This window comes from Saimiri boliviensis, chromosome 14 (assembly GCF_048565385.1).
Source record: "Saimiri boliviensis isolate mSaiBol1 chromosome 14, mSaiBol1.pri, whole genome shotgun sequence".
In the NCBI taxonomy this organism is placed as follows: domain Eukaryota; kingdom Metazoa; phylum Chordata; class Mammalia; order Primates; family Cebidae; genus Saimiri; species Saimiri boliviensis.
This window is the reverse complement of record NC_133462.1, coordinates 40,987,086-40,998,845: the sequence shown is the minus strand read 5'-3', so window position 1 is coordinate 40,998,845 and position 11,760 is coordinate 40,987,086. Positions and strand designations below refer to the sequence as shown.

General features: G+C 52.8%; 1 protein-coding gene across 1 annotated transcript; it reads left to right on the top strand.

The window, feature by feature from the left end:
* The first annotated feature begins 2 nt into the window (after positions 1-2).
* On the top strand, positions 3-1,280 carry ZNRF4 (zinc and ring finger 4). The gene has a single exon (XM_010349503.3). It carries the CDS (start codon positions 15-17, stop codon positions 1,278-1,280), a length of 1,266 nt encoding a protein of 421 aa, XP_010347805.3. The 5' UTR covers positions 3-14.
* Positions 1,281-11,760: the final 10,480 nt, after the last annotated feature.

Genomic DNA, 11,760 nt, shown 5'->3' with positions numbered 1-11,760 from the left:
GTCCACACCACCTCATGCCTAGAGCCACCGGGGTCTCAGAGGTTGTGTCCCCGCCTCCAAGCCACGTGGTCCCTCTAACTCAACTGCCCAGGCGTCCTGGCCACGGGCTCCCTGGGAGGCCCCGGAGATGCCCAAAGGCCTGCAACCGGCCGTCCCCAGGGGGACCTAGCGGCACACAGCTGGCGACGCGAGCGGCCATGGGGTGGCCACGGCCCGGCCCCACCCTGGTGGCGGCCAAGGCCCTGCTGGTCTTGTGGGCATTCCAGGTGCCCGTGCAGGCGGTGGTACGGGCCGTGCTGGAAGACAACTCGAGCTCGGTGGACTTTGCGGACCTGCCGGCGCTGTTTGGCGTCCCCCTGGGCCCTGAGGGCATTCGGGGCTACCTGATGGAGGCCAAGCCAGCCAACGCGTGCCAGCCCATCGAGGCCCCGAGACGGGGCAACCGCTCCCTGGGCGCCATTGCGCTGATCCGCCGCTATGACTGCACCTTCGACCTCAAGGTGCTGAACGCCCAGCGCGCCGGGTTCAAGGCAGTCATCGTGCACAACGTCCACTCGGACGACCTCGTGAGCATGACCCACGTCTACGAGGACCTGAGGGGCCAGATCGCCATCCCCTCGGTGTTCGTGGGTGAGGCCGCCTCGCAGGACCTGCGGGTCATCCTGCGCTGTGACAGGTCGGCCCACGTGCTGCTCCTGCCCGACGACCCACCCTGCCGTGACCTGGACTGCCACCGCGTGCTGACCGTGTCCTGGGCGCTGGGCTGCACCCTGGCCCTGGTCGTGTCTGCCTTCTTCATCCTGAACCGCCTGTGGCTCTGGGTCCAGGCCCGCTGGAGCCGCAAGCGGGCGGGGAAGACGTCTGCCTGTCAGAAGGCCCAGGTCCGCACCTTCACGCGGCAGAGCGACCTTTGTGCCATCTGCCTGGACGAGTACGAGGAGGGCGACCAGCTCAAGATCCTCCCCTGCTCACACACCTACCACTGCAGCTGCATCGACCCCTGGTTCTCCCAAGCCCCCCGGCGCTCCTGTCCTGTCTGCAAACAGTCGGTGGCCGGCACGGAAGACGGCTTTGACTCGACCACCACCGAGAGCTTCAGCGACGAGGACCCCTCCCTGCCGGGGCACCGGCCCCCGATCTGGGCCATCCAGGCTCGCCTGCGCTCCCGGAGGCTCGAGCTGCTGGCCCGCACCGGCCCCCACTGCCACTGCAGCGCCACGTCCCTGGGGACAGAGGATGCCGCTGCCTCCCCGGCCCCTCCTGAGGCCCCCGGTCGGTAACGATCTAGGGCAGGGAGGTCGGGGGGCGACGAGGAATGTTTCTTGTCTGAAGAGAATAAAGCGGGTTTGAAAGCATATTCTTGGCCTTGCTGCTGTGGGGCCATCCACCTCTGGCTGGTGCCAGGAGACACCCATCCCGCCGAGCCCGAGATGATGCCCGTTTTTCCAGGTGCGCAAGGGGAGGTGAGGGCCGGGGGACCTTTTCGGGGCGGCTGTGGCGGTGGTGCCAGAGTGGCTCTGAGACGGGGCATCCATGCTTTGGTTCCAGTCCCAGGCACACGGGCCGTGGGTCCTGGATCAGATGGCCTTATTTTTCATTCACATTTTTTTCTTTTTTTTTTTGAGACAGTCTTGCTGTGTTGCCAGGTGCCAGGCTGGAGTGCAGTGGCGCGATCGTGGCTCACTGCAACCTCCGCCTCCCAGGTTCAAGCAGTTCTCCTGCCTCAGCCTCCCAAGTAGCTGGGACTACACATGCATGCTGCCATGCCCAGCTAATTTTTGTATTTTACTAGATATGGGGTTTCACCATGTTGGCCAGGATGGTCTCGATCTCTTGACCTCATGATTCGCCCGCCTCGGCCTCTCAAAGTGCTGGGATTACAGGCGTGAGCCACCGCGCCCGGCCACGGTTTTTCTTTTAAAATAAACGTTTTACCCTAGGCGTGGTGGTAGCTCATGCCTGTCAATCCCACCACTTTGGGAGGCCGAGGCGGGTGGATCACGAGATCAGGAGATCGAGACCATCCTGGCCAACATGGTGAAACCCCATCTCTACTAAAATACGTGTTCCTTTGGAACTGGTTTACATTTCCAGAAAAGTTGCAAAGGTGCCACAGAGTTTTCCAACCCCTTTTACTCTGTCTTCTCTGATGTCTCATGGAATCCCAAGCATGATGGGATAGGAGGTTGAGGTGGGAGGTTTGCTCAAGGTTAGAGGTTTGAGACCAGCCTGGGCACCATAGCAAGACCCCACCTCTGCAAAAAATTCTTTATTTTTTCTTTTTTTTTTTAATTCCTTTCAATGTTATCCAACAAAAAACTTCTTTTAAAAATTAGCCAGGTGTGGTGATGCATGCCTGTAGTTCCAGATAGTTGGGAGGCTGAGGAGGGAGGCCTGCTCGAGCCCAGGAGGTCAAGGCTGTAGTGAACTATGATCACACCACTGCACTCCAGCCTGGGTCACAGAGTGAGACCCTGTCCCTCCCCCCCAAAAAAAAATGTTGGCTGGGCACAGTGGGTCCTGCCTGTACTTTGGGAGGCTGAGGTACGCAGATCACAAGGTCGGGAATTCAAGACCAGCCTGACCAACATGGTGAAACTCCCTCTCTACTAAAAATAAAAAATTAGCTAGGTGTGGTGGCATGTGCCTGTAATCCCAGCTACTCAGGGGGCTGAGGCAGGAGAATGGCTTGAACCTGGCAGGCGGAGGTTGTGGTGGGCTGAGATCACACCACTGCACTCCAGCCTGGGCAACAGAGTGAGACCCTGCCTCAAAAAAAAAAAAAAAAAAAAAAAAACGCAAGGAAGCAAGGGGGTGTTCTGGGCAGTGAGGGGCTGCTTAGCAGTGCACCAATAACAAAGAGCTACTAGGTAAGGCCATGGGAGGAAGAAGGTCAAGGCCACCTCTATGACTTCCCCTGGAACAGTGTGAATACGAGAGTCACGTGCAAAACGCAGATGCAAGCCCAGGCAACCTCCAGGGAGCGCCCACTCTGTCCCAGACGCTGTTCCAGGCACTCACACACAGCAGTGACCAAAACAGAAAAGTCTCTGCTCTCCCGGGACTATTACTCCAGGGTGTGGGATAGATACCAAATATATGATTCAATAAATTAGCAGGGAGATGTCAGCAGGAGAGAAACGCCAGAACTAAAAAACACGAAGGGGTCATGAGATGGAGCTTGCGGGTGGTCAGGGAGCTCAGGGGGAAACCTTAGAACTGAGACTCGGGGCTGGAAACGGTGGCTCACACCTGCACTCCCAGCACTTTGGGAGGCTGAGGCAAGCAAATCACCTGAGTCTAGGAGTTCGAGACCAGCCTGGGCAACATAGTGAAACTCCATCTCTCCAAAAAATACAAACATTAGCCAGGTATGGTGGTGCACACCTGTAGTCCCAGCTACTCAGGAGGCTGAGGTGGGAGGATCACTTGAGCTCAGGAGGTCAAGGCTGCAATGAGCTATGATTGCACCACTGCACTCCAGCCTGGGTGACAGGGAAAGACCCTGTCTCAAAATAAAAAACAAGCAAACAAACAAAAGACCAGAAGGGGAAGAAGGAGGTGCTAGTGCAGGAAGGAAGTTCCAGGCAGAATGCACAGACCATGCAAAGGCCCTGTGGCAGGACAGCACCTGGCACATGGGAGGAAGAGCAGGAGCCCCGTGTGGCGGCAGCAGAGTGAGTGAGGGGGGAGACGGAGGAGGGGAGGGTTGAGGGAGATGGGCCAGGTCCTGCAGGCCCTTGTAGAGCTTAGTAAGAAACTTGGATTTTGTTCTGGGGTACTGACTAAAACCACTGGAGGGGTGGGGCTTGGTGGCTCACGCCTGTGATCCCAGCACTTTGGGAGGTGGAGGTGGGTGGATCACCTGAGGTCAGGAGTTCGAGACCAGCCTGACCAACATGGTGAAACCCCATCTGTACTAAAAATACAAACATTAGACTGGGGGTGGTGGCTCACGCCTGTAATCCCAGCACTTTGGGAGGCCAAGGCATGCGGATCACGAGGTCAGGAGATCAAGACCAGCCTGGCCAAGATGGTGAAACCCCATCTGTACTAAATACAAAAAGTTAGCTGGGTGTGGTGGCGGGCACCTGAAGTCCCAGCGACTTGGGAAGCTGAGGCAGGAGAATCGCTTGAACCCAGGAGGCAGAGGCTGCAGTGAGCCAAGATGGCGCCACTGCACTCCAGCCTGGACGACCGAGCAAGACTATGTCTCAATAAAAAAAGTAAAGAAAAGAAAACAAGAGACACGGAGTCAGAGACACAGGAAAGACAGCCATGTGACAACAAAGGCAGAGGCTGGACTGGTGTTCCCACAAACTTGTCACCTCCTCTTTTTAAGAAGACACCAGTCATATTGGATTCAGGTCCATCGCAATGACCTCATCTTAACTTGATTACATCCGCATGTAACCTATGTCCAAGCAAGGTGGCATTCCCAGATGTCAGGGGTTAGGACTTCAACACTTGTTTTTTTGTGGGTTTTTTTTTTTTTTTTTTTTGAGATGCAGTCTCGCTCTGTCACCCAGGCTGGAGTGCAATGGCACAATCCTGGCTCATTGCAACCTCTGCCTCCCAGGTTTAAGCAATTCTTCTGCCTCAGCCTCCCGAGTATCTGGGATTACAGGTGCACACTACCACGCCCGGTTAATTTTTTTGTATTTTTAGTAGAGACGGGGTTTCACCATGTTGGCCAGGGTGGTCTAGAACTCCTGACCTCAGGTGATCCACCCGCCTTGGCCTCCCGAAGTGCGGGAATTACAAGCAGGAGCCACGGCGCCCGGCCAGGACTTCAACATATATTTTGAGAGGATGCGATTCAACCCATAGCGCAGGGGTAGAGGAGGAGGCCCAGCTTTGAGGAAAGGCTGGACCTGGATTTAAAGCTGGTTTTGCTGTTTCTGGCTTTGAGCTGACGGTCATGGCCATCTGAGCTCCACTTTATAGGTATGAAAAATGGACATCCCAACAGCATGTAGCTCAGATTCTTGCCGGGAGATTTTAAAGAGGTGCTTCATGCAAGTATTTATTTTTTTAAGACTGAGTCTCATCACCCAGGCTGGAGTGCATTGGCACGATCTCGGCTCACTGCAACCTCCACCTCCCAGGTTCAAGTGATTCTCCTCCCTCAGCTTCCTGAGTAGCTGGGATCACAGGTGTGCACCACCACACCTGGTTAACTTTTGTTTTTTAGTAGAGATGGGGTTTTACTGTGTTGGCCAAGCTGCTCTTGAACTCCTGACCTCAGGTGATCCTCCTGCTGTGGCCTCCAAAAATGCTGGGATTACAGGCGTGAGCCACTGTGCCCAGCGGGCAAATACAAAATGTAACGTGCTTCCTCCACGTCTTCAATTGCCACAGTGCTGGGTCCCACGTCCACACCCTTGTACAGGCAGTTCCCTGCCCAGCCAATCCTCCACGTGCCTCACCCAGCCTAGTTCAACGTTACCTTCCCTTCAGTACCTCACACACATCCACAAAAAGATCCCAAATATGAGAGTCAAGAGTCCTGGGTTTGAGCTGGGCACAGGGACTCACACCTGTAATCTTAGCACTTTGGGAAGCTACAGCAGGAAGACTGAATGAGCCCAGGAGTTCAAGACTAGCCAGGACAACACAGAAAGACTCCATCTCTACAAATATATGTGTGTGTGTGTATGTATGTGTGTGTGTGTGTGTGTGTGTGTGTGTGTGTGGTGTGTATGTGTATTTCTCGAGGTGGAGTTTCACTGTTGTTGCCCAGGCTGGAGTACAATGGCACAATCTCAGCTCACCACTACCTCTGCCTCCTGGGTTCAAGCAATTCTTCCTCGGCCTCCCAAGTAGTTGGGATTACAGGCATGAGCTACCACACCCACCTAGTTTTTGTATTTTTAGTAGAGACAGCGTTTCTCCATGCTGGGCAGGCTGGTCTCAAACTCCCGACCCCAGGTGATCTGACCGCCTCAAGCTCCCAAAGTGCTGGGATTACAGGTGTGAGCCACCGTACCTGGCCTACAAATATATTTTTAAAAATTATCCAGGCCTGGTGGTGCCTGACTGTAGTCCCAGCCAGTTGGGAGGCCGAGGCAGGAGGATCACCTGACCCCAGGAGGTCAAGGCTGCCGTGAGCTATGATCACATCACTGTATTCCAGCTTAGCTTGGGTGACACAGAGAAACTCTATCTCAAAAAAAAAAAAAAAAAAAAAAAAAAGTCCCAGGTTCAAATTCCCAGCTCTGCTACTGACTGCGAAGCCCCTGAGAAAGCCAGTGACCCCTCAGAATCTTGACTTGCTCCTCTGTAAATGAGGATAAAGTGCTACCTACCTATGGCAGACATCTGTTTGGAGCCAGCAGCATGGCACACCTGTGGGAAACCAAATAGTTTCCATTTCGAGTACAGGCGGCTACAAGGAGCGGGGAGAAGAGAGCTTCTTCCTGGTTTTGGGTAGTCACATGACCCAGGCCTGGCCAATGATAGCATTGCATCCTCTAAACCACACTGATTGGTTCAGGATGGGACATGTGACCCAAGCTGGGCCAATCAGAGCCAGCTCTGGGGTTTTTGCAAAAGGAATTAAAAAGAAGCCTCCTGCCGGACGCGGTGGCTCAAGCCTGTAATCCCAGCACTTTGCGAGGCCAAGGCGGGTGGATCAGAAGGTCAAGAGATCGAGACCATCCTAGTCAACATGGTGAAACCCTGTCTCTACTTAAAATACAAAAAAAAATTAGCTGGGCATGGTGGCGCGTGCCTGTAATCCCAGCTACTCAGGAGGCTGAGGCAGGAGAATTGCCTGAACCCAGGAGGCGGAGGTTGCGGTGAGCCAAGATCACGCCATTGCACTCCAGCCTGGGCAACAAGAGCGAAACTCCATCTCAAAAAAAAAAAAAAAAAAAAAAAAAGCAGCCTCCTCCAGAGCAGTGCCTGGCACCATAATCCCAGCACTTTGGGAGGCCAAAGTGGGACGATCACTTGAAGTCAGTTTAAGACCAGCCTGGTCAATATAATGAAACCACCGTCTCAACCGAAAATACAAAAGTTAGCTAGGCGTGGTGGTGGACGCCTGTCATCCCAGCTACTTTGGAGGCTGAGGCGGGAGAATTGCTTGAACCCGGCAGGTGGAGGTTGCAGTGAGCTGAGGTGCCTTGCTTTCCTCCATTTAGTTCACACTCACACTGCTATAGAGAAATACCTGAGACTGGGTAATCTATAAAGGAAAGAGTTTTCATTGACTCACAGTTCTGCATGGCTGGAGAGGCCTCAGGAAACTTACAATCGTGGCAGAAGGGGAAGAAGCAAACATGTCCTTCTTCACAAGGTCGCTGGAGACAGAAGTGAAGAGCTAAGAAGGGAAAAGCTCCTTTTAAAACCATCAGATCTCATGAGAAATCTTTCTCACAAGAACAGCCTGGGGGAAACACCCCATAATCTAATCACATCCTATGAGGTCCCTTGCCCAATATGTGGGGTTTACAATTCAGATTACAATTCAAGATGAGTTTGGGGTGGGGACACAGAGCCGCATCACCCTCTTAGCGTTTCAGCTTCCTCAGCTGTCAAATGACAGTGACCCAAGGCAGAGACCACAAATGTTTTCTGCACACAGTTGCCAGTGGGCCCTCCTATCACCCTTTGAGCTTGGGGGTTGTGAATTTCCCCATTTCTCCCAGGAAGCTGGCATGTAGAGAGGCGACCACCCCTGCCCAAGTGCCACAGCTAAGGAGAAGCTGCACTAGGCCTCGGCATCTGCCCTTCCCCACGCCCGGCTCCCCAAACCTCCCGTCTCACTGGCTGTGTCCCAGCTTGGCCCCTGCCAGGCCAGATGTCTGGCTGCAAATTAAACAGATTTGCTGTCCGAGGTCAGATTGCTTCTTTTGTCTTTTCTCCTGTCCTGCTCCAAGGTCTCAGGTTTTATGCCAGGATAGTTAAACTCTCAGAGCCAGAAAACATTGCTGGGAAGGAAGATCTGTCTGAACAGGGTGATATGTCGGGCTGGCACACACTATTCTGCCTTGTCCGGCAGCCCGCATTCTGCCCAGGGCTCCTGGTGACTAGGGGTTGGAAGAAGAGAGAGAGAGAACCCGTGGGCAGAACACATTGGTGGTGGGGGGTGGTCAGACATTATTGCACTGTACCTTTTCATGAATGGGCAGAGAAATATAGCCCAGAGAGACGTGGCCCCAGTCCATGCTTGCCCAGTGCATTGGAGGCCAAAGACAAGACTCAAATTAATGTCACCTGATTTCAGTGGGCTAGCATTTCCCTAAGTCTTGTCTGAGTAGCTCATGGGTAAACAAACAATTGGCAGCTGGGCATGGTGGCTCACTCCTCTAATCCCAGCACTTTGGGAGGTTGAGGCAGGAGGATCACTTGAGCCCAGAAGTTTGAGACCAGCCTGGGCAACACATCTAGACCCCGTCTCTACCAAGAAAACAAACAAAAAAATTAACCAGGTGTGGTGGTGCATGCCTGTAGTACCAGCTACTTGGGAGGCTGAGGTGGGAGGGTCACTTGAGCCCAGGAGTTCGAGGCTGCAGTAAGCTACTGCACCACTGCCTTCCAGCCAAAGCAAGAGAGTGAGACCCTATCTCAAATACAACAAAACATGCACACACACAACTTTGGAGACCAGTCCTCACACACAGAGACCCCACCTCCACTCCCACTAGGATTAGATTTTCTTCACTGGGGTGTTTTGCTAATCAGATTTTAACTGTACTATGGTGAAATTGACCAATTTGTTTTCTTTCAGGGTTCTTGCTGTCCGTGTCCAAAGAAACTTTTGCCTACCCTGAAACCACAAAAATATTGTTTTGTTTTCCTCTAAAGTCTTTATAATTCAAGCCTTCATGTTTAGTCCATATTGCATCTTGAATTGATTTTTGTGTATGGTGTGAGGTAGGGGTTAGGGCTCTTTATTTCCCCACACAGGTAGCCAGTTGTTCCAGAGGCTTTTGTTGAAAATACTTGCCTTTCGTCATTGGATCATCTAAAAGCAAATGACCATGTGTGTATATGCGGGAGTGTCTTTTTCTGTGTTCTGTATTCTGTTTCATGAATCTATTTGTCAATCCTTATGCCAATACCCTTGATTACTGTCTGTAGCTTTATTAGGCATAGACTTCTTCTCTTTGTTTTGTTTTAACAGATGGAGTCTTGCTCTGTTACCCAGGCTGGAGTGCAGTGACACAATCACAGCTCACTGCAACTTTGACCTCCCAGACTCAAGTGATTCTCCCACCTTAGCCTCCCAAGTAGCTGGGACTACAAGTGTGTGTCACCATGCCTGGCTAATTTTTTTATTTCTTGTAGTGATGGGGTCTTGCTATGTTGCCCAGACTGGTCTCAAACTCCTGGCCTCAAGCAGTCCTCCTGCCTTGGCCTCCCAAAGTGTTAGCATTGCAGGCATGAGCCACTCTGCACAGCCTGGACATAGATTTCAAAGAGCAAGATCCACGTGGCGTCAGCTCCATATCCAGACTTTCAGCAGGACCAAGGGAACTGTTGGGAGGTGGGAGCACCAGTGTTTTGTCCAAGGATTCATCCATGATGAGCATTCCTCTAGGTAGCGTCTCAGAGCATCTTTGCTCCTAGAACACACTTCATTCTTGGGATGACACCCAATCAGACTTCCTGAGCACCTGGGACTTGTTGATTGACGTCTCATTTCATTTGCTTATTCATCACCTAGTTGCCAAGTGCCTTCTATGTGCCAGACCCTGTGCTGGGCTCTGAGACACTGAAGTGATCATGGCAAACCCAGCCCCCACCTTCACGAAGTGTGTCCAGTGGAAGAGGCGAACGTTGACCTACGCTTGAACAACTGAGCAGGAATGTTTCAAAGAGCGATGAGTCCCAGGAGAGAAATCAGAAGCAGATAAGATCAAGTGTGTAAGAGGCAGGATCAATCCAAGAATGCTAGAATTACTGGGTGAAAGTTGAGGGAGAAACGGGATATTTGCACAGTCTCAAAGTAACTCTCTCATGATATTTATTCATTGGAAAAGAATAAAGATAACTTTCGGGGGGGGGGGGATCTGACAAATACCACCTTAGCCAAGGGATCAAAATGAATGCCCCCAGCGACGAGACACAGTGACAGCGTGTGCCTCCTGATCTGAGGTTCTGAGGGGACCACAGCATTCTCAGTGGGATCTGGGCAGAAATGCAGAATCTCTGTCTAATCATGATTAGACACCAGAAAAACCTGAATTGAGTGACCTTCTGAAAAACACCTGGCCAGTGCCCTTCAAGAGAGTCAAGGTCGGCTCTGGGTGTGGTGGCTCTCACCTGTAATCCCAGCACTTTGGGAGGCCAAGGCAGGAGGGTTATTTGAGACCAAGAGTTGGAGACCAGCCTGAGCAACATAGCAAGACCCCATCTCTACAAAAAAATAAATAAATAAATAAAATTATCTGGGTGTGGTGGTGCATGCTTGTAGACCCAGCTACTTGGGAGGCTGAGGCCAGAGGATCACTTCAAGCCAGAAGCTGGAGGCTGCAGTGAGCTATGATCACACCACTGCTCTCCAGCCTGGGCAACAGAGCGAGACCCTGTCTCTAACAAAAAGAGAAAGAGGAGTCGGTGGCCAGCAGGCAGTGTGGTTGGGAATGTCCTCTGTGAGTAGGGGGCATTTAAACCGAGGCGTGAAGAGTGAGGAGACAGGATGGGAGAAGGTCAGAGTTGCAGGGGGTGGGGATGTCATGGGCACATGTCCTGTGGCAGGAGGGGCTGGTGTGTCCGAGGAGGAGGAAAAGAGAGCGTGGCTGGTGTGGATGGCAGGAGTGAAGAGGTAAGGGGCTGAGGATGAAGAGCCTTCTGAGCCACGATGAACAGTTTGCCCCAATGCAGAACCTGTTCTATTTTAGTTTCCCCAAAGCAGCCCCCGAGACAAGATTTCGGGACAAGTGGCGGATGTGGGAGACGATCCCAGGAAACCCCAGGAGGGGTGTGGGAAGGTCCAAGAGGGAAGAGACGCCACAAACGGGTGCCTTCGTGAGCCTGGGGCAGGAGGAGTTCAGCCCCACGGGGGGCCTCCGGGAGCACGCGTTGACTGTGAAACTCAGAATTGTCCCACATGGCCGGGCGCGGTGGCTCACGCCTGTAATCCCAGCACTTTGGGAGGCCAGGCCGGGCAGATCAGTTGAGGTCAGGAGTTCGAAACCAGCCTGGCCATATGGTGAAGCCCCATCTCTACTAAAAATACAAAAATAAGCCAGGAGTGGTGGTGAGCGCCTGTAATCCCAGCTACTGGGGAGGCTGGGGCAGGAGAACCGCTTTAACTGGGGAGGCAGAGGTTGCAGTGAGCCGAGATTGCACTACTGCACTCCAGCCTGAGTGACAGAGTGAGACTGAGATTTTGTCTCAAAAAAAAAAAAAAAAAAAAAAAGAATTGCCCCACCTGAAGGACGAGGGAGCCGGGGTATTTATGTAAAAGCCAGAGCACCACCGGTTGAGGGTGGCTAGGAGGAGTATTGTGAATTCTGCCACACTCCGGCCGCCACGGACAATGTCAGAGCAGGCTCAGACAGAGCTGGGATCCCAGCCTGCACTTCCAGGAAACAGGGAGGACCCAGGGATCTGAGCAGGTGGCCAATGGCCTCAGAGCCAGAATACAGGAGCTGCCAGCTCCATGTGAATATTTAAAGTCATTCAAATGAAATGAATCTAAAATTCAGGTCCTCACTCACACTGGCCACACTGAAAGCACTCTATAGCTGCATGGAGGTGGCCATGTTGGCTGGCGTGAGTCTGGAACATTCCACTCATCCCAGAAAG

What these genes read in the sequence shown, in the direction of transcription:
- ZNRF4 (XM_010349503.3), top strand. Translation starts at nt 15, where the DNA reads ATGCCTAGAGCCACCGGGGTCTCAGAGGTTGTGTCCCCGCCTCCAAGC.